Below are 24629 nucleotides of genomic sequence, written 5' to 3' on the forward strand. Positions count from 1 at the left end.
GTGTATCTGCAAACGCTTGATGACATCATACATTTCAATATAACTGTGGTACTTGCCGCATATACATCTACATAAATACCTTGACATACAGTCATGGTCAAACGTTTACGTACACTTGTAAAGAACATAATGTCATGGCTGTCTTGAGTTTCCAATCATTTTACAACTCTTATTCTTTGTGATAGAGTGATTGGAGCACATACTTGTTGGTCACAAAAAACATTCATGAAGTTTGGTCCTTTTATGAATTTATTATGGGTCTACTAAAAATGTGACCAAATCTGCTGGGTCAAAAGTATACATACAGCAACATACATTATCAATTTTGGTGATGTAGAAAAGTTACAATCAAATCAAATCAACTTCATGGCATTGCCTCTTACCTTCATGGGAGTGATTATGATTGACGACACCTGTTGACTTCTCTGAGCCCATTTAAATAGGGCTCATGTGAAGCAGTCTTTAGACTCGGTTACAAACGCGACAATGGGAAAGTCAAAGGAACTCAGCATGGATCTGAAAAAAATGAATCATTGACTTGAACAAGTCAGGAAAGTCACTTGGAGCCATTTCAAAGCAGCTTAAAGGCCTACTGAAACCCACTACTACCGACCACGCAGTCTGATAGTTTATATATCAATGATGAAATCTTAACATTGCAACACATGCCAATACGGCCGGGTTAACTTATAAAGTGCAATTTTAAATTTCCCGGCAAACTTCCGGCTGAAAACGTTTCGATATGATGACGTTTGCGCGTGACGTCAATCGTTGAAGCGGAAGTATTCGGAGCCCATTGAATCCAATACAAAAATCTCTGTTTTCATGTCAAAATTCCAGTATTCTGGACATCTGTGTTGGTGAATCTTTTGCAATTTGTTTAATGAACAATGGAGACTGCAAAGAAGAGAGTTGCAGGTGGGATCGGTGTATTAGCGGCTGGCTGTAGCAACACAACTAGGAGGACTTACTTGGATAGCAGACGCGCTAGCCGACGCTAGCCGACGCTAGCCGACGCTAGCCGACGCTAGCCGACGCTAGCCGCCAACCGCACGGATGATCGGGTGAAGCCCTTCGTCGCACCGTCGATCGCTGGAACGCAGGTGAGCACGGGTGTTGATGAGCAGATGAGGGCTGGCGTAGGTGGAGCGCTAATGTTTTTATCATAGCTCTGTGAGGTCCGGTTGCTAAGTTAGCTTCAATGGCGTCGTTAGCAACAGCTTTGTTAAGCTTTGCCAGGCTGAGAATTATTAACCGTGTAGTTACATGTACATGGTTTAATAGTATTGTTGATCTTCTGTTTATCCTTCCAGTCAGGGATTTATTTATTTTGTTTCTATCTGCATTTGAGCCAGATGCTATCACGTTAGCTCAGTAGCTAAAGAGCTTCGCCGATTTATTGTCGTGGAGATAAAAGTCACTGTGAATGTCCATTTCGCGTTCTCGACTCTCATTTTCAAGAGGATATAGTATCCGAGGTGGTTTAAAATACAAATCCGTGATCTACAATAGAAAAAGGAGAAAGTGTGGAATCCAATGAACCCTTGTACCTAAGTTAAGGTCAGAGCTAAAAAAGATACGTCCTGCACTGCCTCTCTAGTCCTTCACTCTCACTTTCATCATCCACGAATCTTTCATCCTCGCTCAAATTAATGGGGTAATCGTCGCTTTCTCGGTCCGAATCTCTCTCGTTCCATTGAAAACAATGGTAGAATATGAGGAGTCCTTCCTCTGGCGACGTCACGCTACTTCCGGTACAGGCAAGGCTTTTTTTATCAGCGACCAAAAGTTGCAAACTTTATCGTCGTTGTTCTCTACTGAATCCTTTCATCAAAAATATGGCAATATCGCGAAATGATCAAGTATGACACATAGAATGGATCTGCTATCCCCATTTAAATAAAACAAATCATTTCAGTAGGCCTTTAAGGTCCCAAAAGCAACTGTGCAGACAATTGTTCGTAAGTATAAAGTGCATGGCACAGTTTTGTCACTGCCACGATCAGGAAGAAAAGTTATCACCTGCTGCTGAGAGAAAATTGGTCAGGATGATCAAGAGTCAACCGAGAAACACCAAAAAACAGGTCTGCAATAAATTGGAACACAGTTGTCAGTGTCCACAGTCAAGCGTGTTTTGCATCGCCATGGACTGAGAGGCTACCATGCAAGAAGGAAGCCCTTGCTCCAGTAGCGGCTCGTCTAAAGTTTGCTGCTGATCACATGGACAAAGATAAGACCTTCTGGAGGAAAGTTCTGTGGTCAGATTAAACAAAAATTGAGCTGTTTGGTCACAATACCCAGCAATATGTTTGGAGGAGAAAAGTTGAGGTCTTTAATCCCAGGAACACCAATCCTACTGTCAAGCATGGTGGTGGTAGTATTATGCTATGGGCCTGTTTTGCTGCCAATGGAACTGGTGCTTTACAGAGAGTAAATGGGACAATGAAACAGGAGGATTACCACCAAATTCTTCAGGACAACCTTAAATCATCAGCCCGGAGGTTGGATCTTGTGCGCAGTTGGGTGTTCCAACAGGACGATGACCCCAAACACACGTCAAAAGTGATAAAGGAATGGCTAAATGAGGCTAGAATTAAGGTTTTAGAATGGCCTTCCCAAAGTCATGACATAGAACATGTGGACAATGCTGACGAAAAAAGTCCATGTCAGAAAACCAACAAATTTAGCTGAACTGCACCAATTTTGTCAAGAGGAGTGGTCAAAAACTCAACCAGAAGCTTGCCAGAAGCTTGTGGATGGCTACAAAAAGCGCCTTATTGCAGTGAAACTTGCCAAGGGACATGTAACCAAATATTAACATTGCTGTATGTATACTTTTGACCCAGAAGATTTGCTCACATTTTCAGTAGATCCATAATAAATTCATAAAAGAACCAAACTTCATGAATGTTTTTTGTGACCAACAAGTATGTGCTCCAATCACTCTTTCACAAAAAAATAAGAGTTGTAGAAATGATTGGAAACTCAAGACAGCCATGACATTATGTTCTTTACAACTTTTGACCACGACTGTATATGGTCAACACCTACACTTACACATCTTACTTCTTCGACAACTTTTATGTACAGTTGGCCATTAGTTTATAACTTTATCACCCACCTGTTATGTTGCTTGTGTATATAATCAAGCTGTGAATTTGATAGATGCTGCTCCCCGATTGACACAAGCTCGTCTTTCAAGTTATCTGGTACAATATCTATCCATCCATTTTTTACCTCTCGGGGTCGCGTGGTGGCTGGAGCCTATCTCAGCTGCATTGGGCAATAGGCGGGGTACACCCTGGACAAGTCGCCACCTCATCGCAGGGCCAACACAGATAGACAGACAACATGTATTTATATTTTTGAATATAAATAAAACTAAGATAGTGATGTTTGGAAATCGCAACATAACGTCTGAAAAGACGTATTGATGGTACCCAAATTAAAATCGGAAATGAGAATCCATTTTTGGGTGTAATAATTGATAGTAAACTATCATGGAAACCTCATGTCAGACACATTAGAACAAAAATCTCCAAAAGCCTCTCAATTATAAACAAAGCAAAACTATACCTCAATGAAAATGCACTCCGTACTCTATACTGCACCTTGGTACTCCCATACCTTACATACTGTGTTGAAGTATGGGGGAATACTTACCACAACACAATTCATCCTCTGATCATATTACAGAAAAGAGCAGTGCGGATCATTCACAACGTTGGTTATTTAGAACATACTCATAATCTGTTTATGCAATCAAAGTTGCTCAAATTTGATGACCTTGTTAAATATAATACATTAATAATCTTATATAAAGCATTTAACAAATTATTGCCGCCTAATCTACAACGTTTTTTTATAAGACGAGTGCAGGCTCATAACTTGAGAGGCTTTGGATATTTCTTATTGCCGAGAGCTCAAACCACTCGTAAACGTTTGTGTGTGTCTGTATGCGGAGTAAAACTATGGAACAAACTGGACTTACAACACAAGCAATGCCAAACTATTAATCGATTCAAACTATTATACAAACGTGGGGTCTGGTTCAAATATAGAGATGAGGGTCTTTAATTTGACCTGCTGCTATACTCTGTCTCAAAGGGTTATATATGTGCTCAATGTTTCCTTACCATTATTACTATGTTGTCTATTACCATTATTGCTATTTTGTCTATTACCATTATTGCTATGTTGTCTATTAACATTATTGCTATGTTGTCTATTAACATTATTGCTATGTTGTCTATTACCATTATTGCTATGTTGTCTATTAACATTATTGCTATGTTGTCTATTAACATTATTGCTATGTTGTCTATTACCATTATTGCTATGTTGTCTATTACCATTGTTGGTATATTCATTATTCCTACATTGTTGATACAAATTATTGTTACAGTGTAATAATTATTGTTACCTGTGGTAATGCCACTATGATACAACATCTGTATTATAATCCTTGAACAAAGTAAGAGTGAAACTCATGTGAATAATCACTGAATGGAGAACTGGGGGTGGGATTAAATAAATTATCTTCTTCCCACTCCCTTTCAGGCAAAACTGGACAATCATGCATTACATACTATACATTACCTTTTGCACTATATTAATTTATATTATTATGTGTTGTCAATTTTGTACTTTTTTATGTCATTGCCTGAAATAAATAAATAAATGAAACAAAAAAAAAAAGAACATTCACACGCTAGGGATTACTTAGTGTTGCCAATATAAAATATAAATATTGTACTGTGTCTAATTTATGTGTCCATATTGTCATACTATCATTGTAATTAGGGCTGTCCTGATCCGATATTGATAACAGACATTGATCCGATATCAGCAAAAAACAAGATTAACATGATGGATTACATGAACTTGCTTCTAAGCTGTACGATATACTGCAAGTGCTATGATGCAATAAGTCCATATAGCCAGGTAACATCTAAATGTCCTCCAATAAGAACACAATTGGTATTTTCTTGTATTTTAGTCAAGTCATTTACAAAATGTAATTATGGTAGGCTATAGGCTACTAGTAGCTAGTAGCTTCACAGCAGCTAAACACATAATAGCACACAAGCTAGACACACATAATAAGTGTCCTTCATTGAACAATATTGCTCTCTCAAACACACTGCAAAAAGTCAGTGTTAAAAAAAAATATATATATATATACAAAAATTACAATTTTATTTGAACGAAGCAACATTTTCTGCCAATAAAACAAGAACATTTAGCTTGTCAAGACTTTCCAAAACAAGTAAAGTTAGCTAACCTCAATGAACCCAAAAATACCTTAAAATAAGTATATTCTCACTAATAACAACTGTACTACTTTATGAGTATGTATTTTCTATTGTTTCATTAAAAATAAAACAGCAAAGTCCATTTGGCTGTCATCTGTTTTAATTATGAGACACATTTATGTCAAAGTCATGATTTTTTTTTACATGCTTGAAATAAGAAATTATTACTTTAAAAAAGTAGTTTTATACTTGTGAGTGTTGATGACACAGCTTTACAACAGTTGATATTCTAGTTTCAAGCATGTTTTACTCAATATAGGTCCTAAAATCTCAGCAACAAGCTGTAATATCTTACTGAGATCATTTAGGACCAAAACCCTTAAAACAAGTAAAACACTGTAACATAAAATCTGCTTAGTGAGAAGAATTATCTTATCAGACAGAAAATAAGCAAATATCACCCTTATTTGAGATATTTCATCTTACTTAGATTTCAGTTTTTGCAGTGCAGCACATTTGTCAATATAAACAAGTATCAAATAATTATAGTTGCATATTACTTACACATACAAAGTCTCTATTAGAAAGTATCCAGTAACAAATGTGTTTGCATCATTCAACTTGCTGCATTGTGAGCTTAAAGGCCTACTGAAATGATTTTTTTTTATTTAAACGGGAATAGCAGATCCATTCTATGTGTCACACTTGATCATTTCGTGATATTGCCATATTTTTGCTGAAAGGATTTAGTAGAGAACAACGACGATAAAGTTCGCAACTTTTGGTCGCTGATAAAAAAAAGCCTTGCTTGTACCGAAAGTAGCGTGACGTCACCGGAGGAAGGACTCCTCACATTTCCCCATTGTTTACACCAGCAGCGAGAGAGATTCGGACCGAGAAAGCGACGATTACCCCATTAATTTGAGCGAGGATGAAAGATTTGTGGATGAGGACGTTAGAGTGAAGGATTACAGTGCAGTGCAGGACATATCTTTTTTCGCTGTGACCGTAACTTAGGTACAAGCTGGCTCATTGGATTCCACACTTTCTCCTTTTTCTATTGTGGATCACGGATTTGTATTTTAAACCACCTCGGATACTATATCCTCTTGAAAATGAGAGTCGAGAACGCGAAATGGACATTCACAGTGACTTTTATCTCCACGACAATACATCGGCGAAGCACTTTAGCTACGGAGCTAACGTGATAGCATCGTGCTTAAATGCAGATAGAAACAAAACAAATAAGCCCCTGACTGGAAAGATAGACAGAAAATCAACAATACTACCAAACTCTGGACATGTAACTACACGGTTAATGCTTTCCAGCCTGGTGAAGCTTAGCAATGCTGTTGCTAACGACGCCATTGAAGCTAACTTAGCTACAGAACCTCGACAGAGCTATGCTAAAAACATTAGCTCTGCACCTACGCCAGCCCTCATCTGCTAATCACGACCCGTGCTCACCTGCGTTCCAGCGATGGACGGTACGACGAAGGACTTCACCCGATCACCGATGCAGTCGGCGGCTCGGAGACGGAGGAAGTCAAGGTGAGGTCGGCGGCTAGCGCGTCTGCTATCCATTTCAAAGTCGTCCTGGTTGTGTTGCTGCAGCCAGCCGCTAATACACCGATCCCACCTACAACTTTCTTCTTTGCAGTCTCTATTGTTCATTAAACAAATTGCAAAAGATTCACCAACACAGATGTCCAGAATACTGTGGAATTTTGAGATGAAAACAGAGCTTTTTGTATTGGATTCAATGGGCTCCGAATACTTCCGCTTCAACGATTGACGTCACACGCAAACGTCATCATATCGAAACGTTTTCAGCCGGAAGTTTGCCGGGAAATTTAAAATTGCACTTTATAAGTTAACCCGGCCGTATTGGCATGTGTTGCAATGTTAAGATTTCATCATTGATATATAAACTATCAGACTGCGTGGTCGGTAGTAGTGGGTTTCAGTAGGCCTTTAATTTACTTATTGTGGCCACTAGGCGTCATCAAAAAACAATTACCACTTCACTTCAACTTAAAGACAGCATACGTCCATTCCAAACAGGTAATAAAGAATATGTTAGTTGTTCTCTGTTTGACTAATTTCCCTTGATCAAACCTTTTCTAACATTCCACACTACAAAATAACAAAAGTATGTATGATTCCTGCTTATATCGTGTCTGACCAATATCAGTATTGTATCGGAAGTGAAAAAGTTCATTTTGGACACCCCTGACTGAAATAAACCACAGATTCACCGGTTGGTTTTGTCTTGAAAACAGTCCGACAAGCACAAAGTTGGCGCATAAAAAAAATCCTAAAGGCAGCAGTCTTATTTTTCTCTTCTTGTCTTCCGAAGGGTCTCGAGGTCCTTCTGGCTTCGATGGACTCGGCCAGCCAGGAAACCAGGGAATTCCCGGGGAAACGGGAGCCCCCGGAGATCCGGGTAAAAGGGGTACCCCGGGCACACCGGGGATATGTGACTTATCCATGTGCTATCAGACCTACAACCTCAGGGAACATTACAGCAAAGGACCCAATGTCTGACGACACAGTCCATGGACACAGCTGATACCAGCTCTCACACCCACGACCCAGCCAAAGATGATGTACTGTATCACTGATTCATGTGTGGATCTTGACTCCTGCAGAAGCACTGCAGCACTGGGGTAACCTCAAACTCAACATGATTCATAGTTATGAAGTTCATGGTCGTAACAACGGCTGAGATTCCGGGTTCTACTTGTAGTAAGTCACTTGACTAACAATGGTTCTGGTTGCCATAGAAACAGAGTAGCATCAATATAATAACTTATTTACGTTGGTTTTGTGTTCCTACAAAGATAATCTGTTGATGACTATAAGGACTACGGTAAAGCAGTTTTTTTTATTAAATATATGTACTTCTACTACATTAAACACATATTACACTACATTTTTTTTAGATGGATCGTATTACCCACATTTTTCAATGGAAAAAAATACATGAAGATAGGTACTGATAATTATTATTCGCAGGTATGCAAAATAATTTTCTCTTCAAGTCATTACGAATAACTTCCGGCTTCTCACGACTGACAACGGATTTAAATCTGTTACTTTTTAAAATGTAGATTTAGCTTTGAGGCTAGCTTTGCGACGTCTTAACAACAGGTGTCTTCAAAGGCTTTCAAAACACCGTTGTTTCAGGTGGCTGATAAGGTTCGATGTGTTGAAGGGTGATGTTTTTTGGTGTAAATAGTACGCAAATTTTTTTTGCCTGAAACAGTGAAGAAGTACCACACGATCGACGCAGCACGTGTAATCTTGCCTCCTTGGGGTGTTGTTGTTTTTTTAATCGATAATCAGTGCGATTTTTTTTTTTACATGATCTGATTATCTGACAATGTCATAATTCCTCATATCTGTGCGATATTTAGCGTCTACACCTAATTATTGGAATTACATGTGTAACAGTGCGCCCTAATCACAGTTCGATAAGTATCTCGTTTTTAAGGTCACAGTTTTAGGTACACTGAAGGAACAAAAATGTAAATTATATGGCTAAAAAAAAAAAAAAAATACCGTATTTTTCGGAGTATAAGTCGCTCCGGAGTATAAGTCGAACCGGCCGAAAATGCATAATAAAGAAGGGAAAAAACATACATTACCGTTCAAAAGTTTGGGGTCACATTGAAATGTCCTTATTTTTGAAGGAAAAGCACTGTACTTTTCAATGAAGATAACTTTAAACTAGTCTTAACTTTAAAGAAATACACTCTATACATTGCTAATGTGGTAAATGACTATTCTAGCTGCAAATGTCTGGTTTTTGGTGCAATATCTACATAGGTGTATAGAGGCCCATTTCCAACAACTATCACTCCAGTGTTCTAATGGTACAATGTGTTTGCTCATTGGCTCAGAAGGCAAATTGATGATTAGAAAACCCTTGTGCAATCATGTTCACACATCTGAAAACAGTTTAGCTCGTTACAGAAGCTACAAAACTGACCTTCCTTTGAGCAGATTGAGTTTCTGGAGCATCACATTTGTGGGGTCAATTAAACGCTGAAAATGGCCAGAAAAAGATAACTTTCATCTGAAACTCGACAGTCTATTCTTGTTCTTAAAAATGAAGGCTATTCCACAAAATTGTTTGGGTGACCCCAAACTTTTGAACGGTAGTGTATATAAGTCGCACTGGAGAATAAGTCGCATTTCTTGGGGAAATTTATTTGATAAAACCCAACACCAAGAATAGACATTTGAAAGGCAATTTAAAATAAATAAAGAATAGTGAACAACAGGCTGAATAAGTGTACGTTATATGAGGCATAAATAACCAACTGAGAACGTGCCTGGTATGTTAACGTAACATATTATGGTAAGAGTCATTCAAATAACTATAACATATAGAACATGCTATACGTTTACCCAACAATCTGTCACTCCTAATCGCTAAATCCCATGAAATCTTATACGTCTAGTCTCTTACGTGAATGAGCTAAATAATATTATTTGATATTTTACGGTAATGTGTTAATAATTTCACACATAAGTCGCTCCTGAGTATAAGTCGCACCCCCGGCCAAACTATGAAAAAAACTGCGACTTATAGTCCGAAAAATACGGTATATTGAAATAATAATATGTTGATTTATTAATTAAATTATTTATAACAAAAGTGCCCATACAGAAAAACAGGAGCTACATTTTGTAAAATGAAGATGCTAAACGCAGGCCGGTGTATGTCATCATATTCAAAACTAACTGAATAAAACATTTTAGTTTGGTGTTATAGCTGAACAAATTAGTTCATAAATATTTTCTAAAATCATCTCTTTTGTCCACTCTACATTTTGAACATAACGGCAAGGTCACATTAGTCATCACATATCGTGTGGTAAAATGGTTTCTGCCTTTTGCGCGTGTCAGTTATTAATAATTGTAAAAAAAAAAAGGTGTGAAAATTGAAGTACTTAAAAGGTAGATTTAGATAAGTTTAGGGATGGGTACCTTCCTCATTTAGAACGATTCAGTACCGATTCCTGGCACTTGGAAACAATACCGGTTCTCACCTGTTCCAGTTGTTATTACTTTTGTGTGTGTTCATGTGGTAATACAAACCCCGTTTCCATATGAGTTGGGAAATTGTGTTAAATGTAAATACAAACGGAATACAATGATTTGCAAATCCTTTTCAACCCATATTTAGTTGAATGCACTACAAAGACAAGATATTTGATGTTCAAACTCATAAACTTTATTTTTTATTTTGGCAAATAATAATGAACTTAGAATTTCATGGCTGCAACACGTGCCAAAGTAGTTGGGAAAGGGCATGTCCACCACTGTGTTACATGGCCTTTCCTTTTAACAACATTCAGCAAACGTTTGGGAACTTTATCAGTATTTATTGCCACCTTTCCCAACTTCTTTGTCACGTGTTGCTGGCATCAAATTCTAAAGTTAATGATTATTTGCAAAAAAAAAAAAATGTTTATCAGTTTAAAATATCAAATATGTTGTCTTTGTAGCATATTCAACTGAATATGGATTGAAAATGATTTGCAAATATTTGTATTCCGTTTATATTTACATCTAACACAATTTCCCAACTCATATGGAAACGGGGTTTGTACATGTTTTTTGTTGAACTACAATTTAAATTTAAATATTTAACAGTGAGCTGAATATATTAACTGTGTATAATAACAGTTACATTTAGAGTCTCATTTGCAATATGCATTCATTTCAGTCTGTTCAAGGTGTGTTGCCGTAGTCAGGAAGTAGTCTTTGCCATTAAGCTGAATGTGCCAGTCTTGTCTTTTGTTGAGTCCTTCGAAGTGTTAATGCTGTAAATACTGTAACTATTACACATCAGCTGTTTGATTGTAACATGCATCTTAGTTGTAGTTTTCATTACCAAATTTGGAGGTGTTGTAAATTGCCATGTAAAATCTTTGATCCTTGGTTTTTGAGTGTTTTCCATCAGAAATGCTCGTTTGGTTGGCATGGAAAAGTTACAACTTTACCGAGAGGCAGCCCGGCTGAGTCCGCTTGTTTGCCCGCCAAATGCTTGAGCCGGCGCCGAGTCTGCAACCGGATGTGACGTCAGGTCAACTGTTTGATTTTACGTGAATTGTACCAGGCATTATCAATGGTAACTATAAAGGACCAATTTTGGTACCCATCCCTCAATATCAAGGATATACCAGAAGACATAAACCTAAGACAAGAAGTAAACATGAGAATTAGTATCATTGCAAAAATAAGGTTCTCGTGTCAAATTGTTGTCATGGTCCTCGTCTTGTTCAAAGCACAATAATGTGTGCTAATCCTGCTGTGACACACAGGGTAGTAAAATTATCCTATAGATTTATGTTCAAATGCTAAGTTATTAGTATTGATCTGCTGATACTAGTCTAAGTCTATAAATACTAATGATATTTGGATTGATCCCCCACTTACCCAGTGAAAGACTTGAATGACATGTCTGTGTTTGTTTAGATGTACAATTTTTCATCCATTCACCTGATAACTAAATGATCAAAATTATTAAATCCACGTCACTTTTTGAACATTTAGTAATATTTGTAATGAGGCCTCATTACATTTCCTAATTTTATTAGATGTCTAGTACCCGTGCCTTTTCATTGCAAAATTATTTTTGTATGTGTTTCTTTTTCTTTGAGGAAATACTGATACTTATTTATGATATCATATATAAATAAAACCTATTGTTTTGTCCCCCAGTTCCTGATTCTTTGGTCAATGTTGAAATGTTTGTGTTCTTGTATTGACGTTTTTCCAATTGGGGTCCAAAGCAGAACAATTATCCATAAAAGTGTACATTATAACAATAACACTAGATTGCTGTATGGTAAAAAGAAAAAAAAAGGCAGCTCAGTCGCCAGAATTTTACCGTAAAAAACAGTGATGTTGTAAAAAAAAAAAAAAAAAAAAATTCTGGCAACGTAGGTGCCTTTTTTTTTTTACAGCAAATGCTACAGATATTTTTCTTACAGTGTACATAAAAAATATATATTAATAAGACGTAGGGCTGGACGACTATGGAAAAAATTATAATCACGATTATTTTGATTGATATTGTAATCACGATTAATTACATGATTATTCATCAATTTAAAAACATGAGTATTTCTTGTACCACCAAAACTCAACTTTGAATATAGTTACCGTATTTTCCGCACTATAAGGCACACCTAAAAGCCTCCAATTTTGTCAAAAGCTGACAGTGCGCCTTATAATCCGGTGCGCCTTATATATGGACAAATATTGAGCCTCCAACAGGTAAAAGTTTCAATCAATCAATCAATCAATCGCAACTGCGGTAAGCAGCCGCCGACTTCATTTTCCCCCGTCTTCATTTTCCACTTCTTCTACGGTAAGCAGCCGCCCCCGTAGAAGAAGAAGAAGCGTGCGGTGCATGCTGGGATATAAAACTGCGTGAGGCGTGCCGTTTCATTTCCATTTGTTTGTTTATGTAAAGACCCCAAAATGGCTCCTATTAAGAGACACGCTTACGACGCAGAGTTTAAACTTAAGACGATCAGTCACGCAGTAGAACACGGGAATAGAGCAGCAGCGACACTGACTCCATTAATGACGACTTTGACGAGACAGATTGTTGGATGCCGTATTCGCCCAACTGTTTAATTCGGACACTGAAGAAGAAGAATTTGAGGGATTTGTGGATGAGGAATAACTTCATAAAGTGAGCTTTACATGTTTATTTTGTGTGTTGTGTTGTGTGACATTAACGTTTGAGCAACGTTGAGTTATTGATATATTGTTATTGCTCTGCACTATTTTGAGTGTTACTATATTGTGATTGCACTAACGTTTAAATTACCGTAACAGTATCAGACTGTTTTTTACGTGTTTATTGAATCAGGGAAAAATTCCCCTCCACTATGTGATATAAATGTTGCACTACATGTTATACCTTGCTGTTGTTAAAAGATAAACAAAACACCACGTCACTGACTTTACCTCGGGGAAAATAATAGAACAGCTGTTTATTCATTTTGGGAGTGAACAGAGTTGTCAGAACGCTGGTTTGTAATCTATTAATAAAGTTTGACTGACCCATCTGACTGTTTTGTTGACATCCCCTTTAGCGCAGCTCCATCTAATGGATGCATAACGTAACACCAGCCTCTACTGTAGCGTCTATTCTATGCGCCTTATAATGCCTCATATATGAACACAGTTTTAGAATATGCCATTCATTGAAGGTGCGCCTTATAGTGCGAAAAATACGATACAAAAAACCTGAATACGTATTAGTAATGAACAAACCACAACAAGTAGAATAATAATAATAGCTAAACTAATACATATAAACAGCAATAGCAATATAAATTAAAGCTGCAAGCAGCGATGGACGGGACCGACTTTGAGGGCTCATAAAATCCAAACCGGAGCAGTAATTAAAACTCTTTCATCAACTTTTAATCAGAAGGGTTCAATCTCTCTCCTGTGCTAATTTGAAGCCGACACGACAAACGCGCTCAGAGGAGATAATGTTTGAAAAATATGTGACTGTTTTTACACAACTTTTGTTTTGAAGGGGTAATTGCAAACTTCCTGTTGATTTTTGCTGAGGGTTGTCAGTGTATGAAATATAGGTCTAAGTGAAACCTACATAGAGGTTTTTGTTTCATGTCTCTATGACATTCCTACTGGGAGTTAGAGGCAGTTATGTCTGTGTTTTCTTCCTAGGGGGCGCTCGAGCGCAATTTTGAGTTTTGGGGTTTGGTTTTTTGATTAGATTGCAATTTTCGCCAGTCCTGATGTGTGTGTCCAATTTGGTGAGTTTTGAAGCATGTTAAGGGGGTCAAATTACAGCTCAAAGAGGCGGCGGTATAATAATAAAACGCTAGAAATACAATAGGGTCCTCTGTCCCAAAGGGACTCGGTCCCTAAAAAACAATACAATTTAAGATTGTTTTGTTTTAATACAGTTTTTACCTTTTACACTTATTTTACTACTATAGAGTGTGTGCTTTTTGTGTAAAATACAAATTTAATAAAATGTTTGTTAATTAAATGCAAAAATCCTCACATTTATTTGGTGCAATACATCTTTGGACGATGTTGACCTGTATTTTAGGTCAAAGCATACACATTTTGCTTCAAATACATTATGCTTATGCAAGGTACTTTTTTGAAACCTGCAATTTGTTAGCGCAATCAGACCGCATGTGGCGCACAGCGCTATTATTGTGAAGGGCGCTTAGTGTGCTGTCCTGTTCTCAGATTGACCAAAGAGGCGACTTGGGACTGTTTAAAGAAATAGAGAGTGCCTCTCAAGTAGATTAATGTTACATCGGTGATGTCGTTCACAACAACACAAGCAGATGATATGTGTTGTGGGTGTATGGGATGTTCTTGCCAGCTTTAGCTTCGTAGTTTAGTCGCTGTTCCAAGTGGCCGTCTCGACATTGTTGGCGGGGATGAATAAGCAATATCGGACTCATTATTTCCCCGAACAAATGTTTCTTGACAACATTTTACTTAAATTTATGTCAATTTCCCAACTATTATTTTGCTTTCATCAGGGGATTCCGTTTTATTGGCCAATTATGTGACTCTGGCCAATTATGTGACTCCGTCCGCGGTTATGTGAAAGCGGAAATCACATGCCTTGCTTTTTTGTTGACTCAAGTGAATATTGATAAGGCCTACTAGCGTGTGAAATAAAAGCAGCAACCAGGGTGACATCCCAAACTTCCCAGAGACATGCTGTTTTTTTCACTCCTTCGCTCCTCATCTGTTTCACTGTTACAAGCTCAGGAATTTGCGTGCACGTTGCACGGCCCATTGATTTTTTTTTCTTTCAATTATCATATTTTTATAATCATAAGAACCCATGATAAAAATATAAATACAAATTCAAATAATTGTCCAGCCCTATTAAAACGCATAGGCAATCATACATTTATATTTGTATTCAAACATTTTTCAGTTACAAACGGCCCTATGAGGGCCGCCATAACTACAGTGTGGCCCTCAGCTAAAACCCATGTTGAAAAATGTGCTGTTTTACAAACCCCAAAACCAGTGAAGTTGGCACGTTGTGTAAATCGTGAATAAAAACAAAAAAAAAGTGATTTGCAAATCTTTTTCAACGTATATTTGTTATGGTTTACAGAGAGGAGATGACGGCAAATACACCAGGGGGAAGTATTGCTCTATATATTTTGTTATATATATTACCATATATATAATAATCAAACAATAATAATAATAATAACTACGGACATAGAGTGTGAGACAAAATCCAAGAGTGAGTGGTGTTAGATTATGTATGTAGTTAGCTGTTGTGTATTACCGTGATGTTGGATGATGAAACAGACAAAACCAAAGGGGGCTAGGCAAAAGGGGTCCGTGATCCGCATTAGGTCCGTGGGGCAGAGAGAGGGTCGAGGATCGAGGAAGGCAGTCCAAAACCACGGGGAAAACAACTGGTAAGACTCGGGAAGGAACTACGGGAGAACAAAGAAGGACGTCAGACACGGAGGGAAAACACAGAGAGAAAGAGAGCATAAGTCTTCAGCTTACGGTACACCAAGAGTAAACTAAGTTCCCGCATGGATCCTTGGGTCCACTAGTCCTTTATACAGCTCCCTCTCATCAGGTCCAGGTACGCTGATTGCTGATCGCCCACAGCATTGCCAAGGCGCGGCAAGCCGAGCACAAAGGGCAACGTGACAATATTCAATTGAATAGACTGCAAAGACAAGATACTTAACGTTCGAACTGGTAAACTTTTTTTTATTTTTTGCAAATAATAGCTCATTTGGAATTTGATGCCTGCAACATGTTTAAAAAAAGCTGGCACAAGTGGCAAAAAAGACTGAGGAAGTTGAGAAATGCTCATCAAACACTTAATTGGAACATCCCACGGGTGAGCAGGTTAATTGGGAACAGGTGGGTGCCATGATTGGGTATAAAAGCAGCTTCCGTGAAATGCTCGGTCATTCACAAACAAGGATGGGGCGAGGGTCACAACTTTGTGAACAAATATTGTCGAACAGTTTAAGAACAACATTTCTCAACAAGCTATTGCAAGGAATTTAGGGATTTCACCATCTACGGTCCGTAATATCATCAAAAAGTTCAGAGAATCTGGAGGAATCACTGCATGTTAGCGGCAAGGCAGTGACCTGAATACATCAGGCGCTACTGCATTAAAAAGCGACATCAGTGTGTAAAGGATATCACCACGTGGGCTCGGCAACATTTCAGAAAACCAATGTCAGTAACTACAATGTGTCGCTACATCTGTAAGAGCAAGTTAAAACTCTACTATGCAAAGCCAAAGCTATTTATCAACAGCACCCAGAAACGCCGCCGGCTTCGCTGGGCCCGAGCTCATCTAAGATGGACTGATGCAAAGTAGAAAAGTGTTCTGTGATCTGACGAGTCCACATTTCAAATTGTTTTTGGAAACTGTGGAAGTCGTGTCCTCTGGACCAAAGAGGAAAAGAACCACCCGGTCTGTTCTAGGCGCAAAGTTGAAAAGCCAGCATCTGTGATGTTATGGGGGTGTATTAGTGCCTAAGGCATAGGTAACTTACACATCTGTGCAGGTACCATTAATGCTGAAAGGTACATACAGGTTTTGGAGCAACATATGTTGCCATCTAAGCAACGCTAACATGGACGCCCCTGCTTATTACAGCAAGACAATGCCAAGCCACTTGTTACAACAGCGTGGCTTCATAGTAAAAGAGTGCGGGTACTAGACTGGCCTGCCTGTAGTCCAGACCTGTCTCCCATTGAAAATGTGTGGCGCATTATGAAGCCTAAAATACCACAACAGAGACCCCCGGACTGTTGAACAACTTAAGCTGTACATCAAGCAAGAATGGGAAATAATTCCACCTGAAAAGCTTCAAAAATGTGTCTCCTCAGTTCCCAAACGTTTACTGAGTGTTGTTAAAAGGAGAGGCCATGTAACACAGTGGTAAAAATACCCCCTGTACCAACTTTTTTGCACTGTGTTGCTGCAATTAAATTCTAAGTTAATGATTATTTGCAAAAAAAAACATGTTTCTCAGTTCAAACATTAAATATCTTGTCTTTGCAGTCTATTCAATTGAATATAAGTTGATAAGGATTTTCAAATCATTGTATTCTGTTTTTATTTACATATTACCCAACGTGCAAACTTCACTGGTTTTGGGTTTGCAATATTGTTCAATGAAGGATACTTATTAAGTATGTTTAGCTTGTGTGCTATTGTGTGCTTAACTGTTGTGTAGCTGCCAGCTCTTAGCAGTCTACAGCCTACCATGTTTACCCTTTGTAATTGACTCGATTAAAATACAAGAAAAGGCCAACCTTGTGGGCTTTTTGGAGGACATTTAGACGTTAACTGGTAAACACGCCGCAGGACCGCTTGTAAGTCCTCCCAACAGCCCTTTGTTTCCAGTGCGACACACATTTTAATGCATATTTATGCTAATTCCCCACGTCTTTTATGGAACATTGCGCTAATGATGGTGTGTGAAGAGTCCAGACTATGAGGATTAATTGCTCCTTGTTTACCATCTGCGTCCGAGTACAAAGGCTTGTTGACGGTCACACGCGAGCGCACGTTGCCAAGTCTGTAAAATGCAGTACACGATGTTGCCAGACAGCCTCCAATGTTTGGCAACATCACCTCATTCATTCGGTCTTATTATGACACGTCTTTTAATGCCTTGGCTCGATTTTTGCTAGCGTTGATGTCTGCGTTAGAGGCAAGCTTTTAACTACATTCTCATGATCTATTATTATGTATCCCTATGATCGTTCGGACGATCTTCTTCGAGCCTGGCGGCTTATTAAGCTGCCTAAGGAGGAGGTTGTTATAGCAGATGTTCTTCATTAAACTACATCCATTTGAGTCAACAGCGCCTCTGCTGTTTCCTGCCAAGTACTGCACTTTAGTGATAAACCTTTTCAAACTGATAGCTAAATCACTACAACTCATCTATCCATCTTCTTCCGCTTATCCGAGGTCGGGTCGCGGGGGCAGCAGCCTAAGCAGGGATGCCCAGACTTCCCTCTCCCCAGCCACTTCGTCCAGCTCTTCCCGGGGGATCCCGAGGCGTTCCCAGGCCAGTCGGGAGACATAGTCTTCCCAACGTGTCCTGGGTCTTCCCCGTGGCCTCTTACCGATCGGACGTGCCTTAAACACCTCCCTAGGGAGGCGTTCGGGTGGCATCCTGACCAGATGCCCGAACCACTTCATCTGGCTCCTCTCGATGTGGAGGAGCAGCGGCTTTACTTTGAGCTCCCCCCGGATGGCAGAGCTTCTCACCCTATCTCTAAGGGAGAGCCCCGCCACCCGGCGGAGGAAACTCATTTCGGCCGCTTGTACCCGTGATCTTGTCCTTTCGGTCATAACCCAAAGCTCATGACCATAGGTGAGGATGGGAACGTAGATCGACCGGTAAATTGAGAGCTTTGCCTTCCAGCTCAGCTCCTTCTTTACCACAGCGGATCGATACAGCGTCCGCATTACTGAAGACGCCGCACCAATCCGCCTGTCGATCTCACGATCCATTCTTCCCTCACTCGTGAACAAGACTCCGAGGTACTTCAACTCCTCCACTTGGGGCAGGGTCTCCTCTGCAACCCGGAGATGGCACTCCACCCTTTTCCGGGCGAGAACCATAGACTCCGACTTGGAGGTGCTGATTCTCATCCCAGTCGCTTCACACTCAGCTGCAAACCGATCCAGTGAGAGCTAAATATCCTGGCCAGATGAAGACATCAGGACCACATCATCTACAAATAGCAGAGACCTAATCCTGCAGCCACCAAACCAGATACCCTCAACACCTTGACTGCGCCTAGAAATTCTGTCCATAAAAGTTATGAACAGAATCGGTGACAAAGGGCAGCCTTGGCGGAGTCCAACCCTCACTGGAAACGTGTCCGACTTACTGCCGGCAATGCGGACCAAGCTCTGACACTGATCATACAGGGAGCGGACCGCCACAATCAGACAGTCCGATACCCCAGTGGTTCTCAACCTTTTTTCAGTGATGTACCCCCTGTGAACATTTTTTTAAATTCAAGTACCCCCTAATCAGAGCAAAGCATTTTTGGTTGAAAAAAAGAAATAAAGAAGTAAAATACAGCACTATGTCATCAGTTTCTGATTTATTAAATTGTATAACAGTGCAAAATATTGCTCATTTGTTGTGGTCTTTCTTGAACTATTTGGAAAAAAATATATAAAAATAACTAAAAACTTGTTGAAAAATAAACAAGTGATTCAATTATAAAAAATTAAAGCTGCAAGCAGCGATGGACAGGACCGACTTTGAGGGCTCATAAAATCCAAACCGGAGCAGTAATTAAAACTCTTTCATCAACTTTTAATGAAAAGGGTTCAATCTCTCTCCTGTGCTAATTTGAAGCCGACACGACAAACGCGCTCAGAGGAGATAATGTTTGAAAAAAAGGTGACTGTTTTTACTCAACTTTTGTTTTGAAGGGGGAATTGCAAACTTTCTGTTGATTTTTGCTGAGGGTTGTCAGTGTATCAAATCTAGGTCTAAGTGAGACCTACATAGAGGTTTTTGTTTCATGTCTCTACGACATTCCTACTGGGAGTTAGAGGCAGTTTTGTCTGTGTTTTCTTCCTAGGGGGCGCACGGGCGCAATTTTGAGTTTTGGGGTTTGGTTTTTTGATTAGATCGCAATTTTCGCCAGTCCTGATGTGTGTGTCCAATTTGGTGAGTTTTGAAGCATGTTAACGGGGTCAAATTACAGCTCAAAGAGGCGGCGGTATATTAATAAAACGCTAGAAATTCAATAGGGTCCTCTGTCCCAAAGGGACTCGGTCCCTAATAAAGATTTCTACACATATAGAAGTATTCATCAACTTAAAGTTCCCTCTTTGGGGATTGTAATGGAGATCCATCTGGATTCATGAACTTAAGTCTAAACATTTCTTCACAAAAAAAGAAATCTTTGACATCAATATTTATGGAACATGTCCACAAAAAATCTAGCTGTCAACACTGAATATGGACATTCACAGTGACTTTTATCTCCACGACAATACATCGGCGAAGCACTTTAGCTATGGAGCTAACGTGATAGCATCGTGCTTAAATGCAGATAGAAACACAAGAAATAAGCCCCTGACTGGAAGGATAGACAGAAGATCAACAATACTACTATCAGGAGACACCGTACCAAACATTGGACCTATAACTACACGGTTAATGCTGTGCCGCCTGTCGAAGCCTAGCAATGCTGTTGCTAACGACGCCATTGAAGCTAACTGAGCTACGAGACCTCGTCAGAGCTGTGATAAAAACATTAGCGCTCCACCTACGCCAGCCCTCATCTGCTCATCAACACCCGTGCTCACCTGCGTTCCAGCGATCGACGGCGCGACGAAGGACTTCACCCGATCATCGATGCGGTCGGCGGCTAGCGTCGGATAGCGCGTCTGCTATCCAACTCAAAGTCCTCCTGGTTGTGTTGCTGCAGCCAGCTGCTAATACACCGATCCCACCTACAGCTTTCTTCTTTGCAGTCTCCATTGTTCATTAAACAAATTGCAAAAGATTCACCAACACAGATGTCCAGAATACTGTGGAATTTTGCGATGAAAACAGAGCTGTTTGTATTGGGATACAATGTGTCCCAATACTTCCGTTTCAACCATTGACGTCACGCACATACGTCAACATACATAGACGTTTTCAACCGGAAGTTTCCCGGGAAATTTAAAATTGCACTTTATAAGTTAACCCGGCCGTTTTGGCATGTGTTGCAATGTTAAGATTTCATCATTGATATATAAACTATCAGACTGCGTGGTCGGTAGTAGTGGGTTTCAGTAGGCCTTTAAGTTTCTAGTGGTCCTGCAGTGTAAATGTGTGAATCGCCTCCAGCATCATTTGTTCGGGACTGCATTGCCTTGGTTTCATTTTATTTGAGAGAGTCCAAGCCGTTTAGGTCATTTTTATTGTATCACCCTTCCAGTGTTTTGAGTTCTGATGGGCTCAGTCAAAGCTGCTATTTCGGCTTCCAGGTAGTCGGATTTAACACCCCCCCCCCCCCGCCCCCCCTTGAAAAAAGATTAAAAAATAGCCGCTCACACATAAAGATGTAACGACAGACGCAGGCAGCAAAACATTGTTTGCAAAAAAGCAGCACAACATTTTGCTCTGCCCGAGATTCCACTCTGCCAATTAGTTTCAGATTAAATATGATTTCCTTGTCGGAATTGGGTTCTCTCTCAGCAAAGTGTTTTATTATTCCGTGTATGTCGGAGACAAACGTCAGCACAGAACTGTCATTTGGAAGCCTGACAAATGCCTGGTGGGCTAACAAGCGCTTCTCTCCTGGGTTCACACATCACCAAAACCATGTTTTCCTCTTTTATATCGTACATTTCTACTTGGCACACTTTTACCCGGCAACTTCCCAGGTTCTCCCCGAAGAATAGCGAGCTACTCACTTTTTGTATGCAAAAACTACATGTGACTGAGACTAGATGTCAGAAAGAAATCCCTGTGTGAAGTTGCCTCCCCACCTTGTCCCAATCTCCCCAAACTTGTCCCAATTGTTACATTTGCACCGCCAAAATGTTCGTTTGTGCCGTTACTGGTATACTCAATACAACCTCCTGAGAACCAGCGTCCTCTGCAATGTTTTTTAAAATTTTTTTTTTTACAATTTTCCGGAAAATATAAATTAGGTGGATATCAGTTTATATACCGTATTTTCCGGACACTTAAAATCCTTTTTTTTTTTTTCAAAACTCGACAGTGCGCCTTATAACCGCGCCTAATGTACGGAATAATACTGGTTTTGCTTACCGACCTCGAAGCTGTTTTATCTGGTACATGGTGAAATGACCAATGAAGTGTGAAATAAAATAGGACGTTAATAACAAATAGGAGCTTAATTAGCAGCAGTGATATGTGGTCAGGTGCATGGATGGTGAGGCACGGACTTTTTTTCAACTTGAACATCTTGTGCTTGATACAGGTTCGTGATTAAGACGATAACTGGAAAAAAAAAAAAAGAATAAAATTCACTTTATGTACAAACGTTTATTCATGTAGAAATCTAAATGTTACATTCTTTCCTAGGAAGCTCTGTTAGTTTATTTTTGTAATATTAATAGTTATGTAATAGTAATAGTTGCCATTGGTTTGTCATGTGGTGAGTAAAATAAATTACCGTATCTTCCGGACTATAAGGCGTACTTAAAATCCTTTTTTTTTCTCTCAAAACACGACAGTGCGCCTTATAACCTGGTGAGCCTAATGTACGAAATAATTCTGGTTATGCTTACTGACCTCGAAGCAATTTTATTTGGTACATGGTGTAATGATAAGTGTGACCAGTAGATGGAAGTCACACATAAGACATACGTGTAGACTGCAATATGACTCAAGTAAACAACACCAACATTTGATATGCTCCATTGAAAATATAGAACATTGCACACGGCGCTCAAAAATCTATCAAAATGTTTTAGTACAACTTTGGTAAGCTATGAAGCCGCACCGCTTGATGGATTGTACTGGGCTTCAACATACCAGTATTATTATGGTGTGTGTATAAGGTAAGACATATTATCTGGCGTTTTGTTTTCGTTATATTTTGCAAAAGCAACTTTTCTTACTTTCTGGTACCTGCTGATCTGTATTTGGGATCTACATAAGTCCTGAAAAATTGTGCGCGTCCGCCTTTGTAGTCCGTGGCGATACCGTAGTCGATAAGCTTCTTCTTTTTCTCTATCTTCTTGTTATGGGACATTCATCCTCCGCTGTTGCCATTTCTAACATAAAGTAGTGTAAAGTTCTTACTTATATCTGTCAGTAAACTCGCCATGAAAGCGCTAAAACATACCGGTGTAGTGAGTTTACATTATCCACCCAAGGAACTTTAGTTATTAGAGAGTTCCGGTCGGACGGTTTTTCACGGGACACATTTCCGGTGTTGTTGTTCCCGGATGAGGAAATTCTGCTCCGTTATTGATTTAAGTAAAGTCTGAATGTCATTAAAACTGTTAGCTCCATCTTTTTTTTTTTTTTTTTTTGCAAATATTTTTATTGAATTTTACAGTTAAAATCACATTTAACAGTCAAAACCTCATACAATCACACATCCACTCATACCCACTCACATACACACTTGAGGAGAGAGGTGCACTTAAACCTTAACAATTCAAGGTTTACAGTATAAACATTATTAGTAAAGATACCCAGATATTGTATATATTTATCCATCCATCCCGCTCTGGCTCAGGATCAGCAGGCTATCCAGACCATAGCAAGATGGATGAACATTCCTCGGTATCAAGGATCCTCAGAAAGTGATCCCAAGATCACCTCTCGAGGACCTCTCCACCGTTCACACTTAAAAAAGAAAAGGAAAGTCACAGAAGTTGATCAGATGTAAAACAATACAAAATAAAAAGTCACAAAAAATAAATAAGCAAGTAAACCGTGGGAAGGCCATATCAGAAGTAACAAAAAAAAACAAAAACAATAATAGTGTAGGATCAATACAGAAAATAATAAAGATAATAAAAAAGTAATACAGCTACAAAAAAGATGGCAGTTTTTTTGTTTGTTTTTTTCTTAAATGTCTAAATTATGATTCAATATATGTCAGTAAAGGTTTCCAGGTTTGTTCCCATTTATTCATACTTGGAGAGTTTATAAATCGTATTCTTTCAAGAGTCATTACATTCACAAGTTCATTTAGCCAGTTCCTGAAGTTGGGTGCAGATGGGCTTTTCCAGTCTTTGAGAATGAGTCTTTTGGCCAAAACCGTCCCGAGCAGCAACACAGCTGTAATATATTTTGGAAGTTTTTGTGTTTCTGAAGACCACCCAAACAAGATTATATCCCTGTCAGGGACAAGTTTTCTCTGATATACCCCCGAGTAAAAAAAGAAAATGCTGGACCAAAATGATTGAATAGTTGGACATTCCTAAAACGAATGAGACAATGATCCTTCAGCAGATTTACATTTATCACAAAGTGGAGATGTATCAGGATACAATTTGTGTAATAAGACTTTGGAGTAGTAAAAACGATGAATCACTTTAAACTGTATGAGCCTAAGTCTGCTGTTAATTGAGCAATTGTGAATTTGAGAGAGTGTCCGTTCCCATTGCTGTTTGGGTATTGTTGTTCTTAGTTCCTGTTCCCATGCTCTTTTAACACCGTCTGCTGATGTCATGGGCATAATGAAGCAGCTGGCAAATTTGGCGATAAGCTTTTTACTTGTGGGTGATAAATTTAGTAATTCTAAGAGAGGGTGTTTTTCATTTACCAGCTGAGACTTTCAAATGTTTTCTTTAATAAATTTGTTTGCCTGCAA

General features: G+C 39.1%; 1 protein-coding gene across 2 annotated transcripts in view; it reads left to right on the top strand.

Annotated features, from left to right (window-relative positions):
* Nucleotides 1-10379, top strand: part of LOC133630163 (collagen alpha-1(X) chain-like) — a 182596-nt gene extending 172217 nt beyond the window's left edge. For both annotated transcript variants that reach the window (XM_062021560.1, XM_062021561.1), the window contains exon 18: nt 7615-10379. In XM_062021560.1, the coding sequence (XP_061877544.1) occupies nt 7615-7802 (188 nt within the window). In that variant the 3' untranslated portion in view covers nt 7803-10379. The remainder of the gene's footprint in view (nt 1-7614) is intronic.
* Nucleotides 10380-24629: the final 14250 nt, after the last annotated feature.

This window comes from Entelurus aequoreus, linkage group LG15 (genome assembly GCF_033978785.1).
Source record: "Entelurus aequoreus isolate RoL-2023_Sb linkage group LG15, RoL_Eaeq_v1.1, whole genome shotgun sequence".
Classification (NCBI taxonomy): Eukaryota; Metazoa; Chordata; class Actinopteri; order Syngnathiformes; family Syngnathidae; genus Entelurus; species Entelurus aequoreus.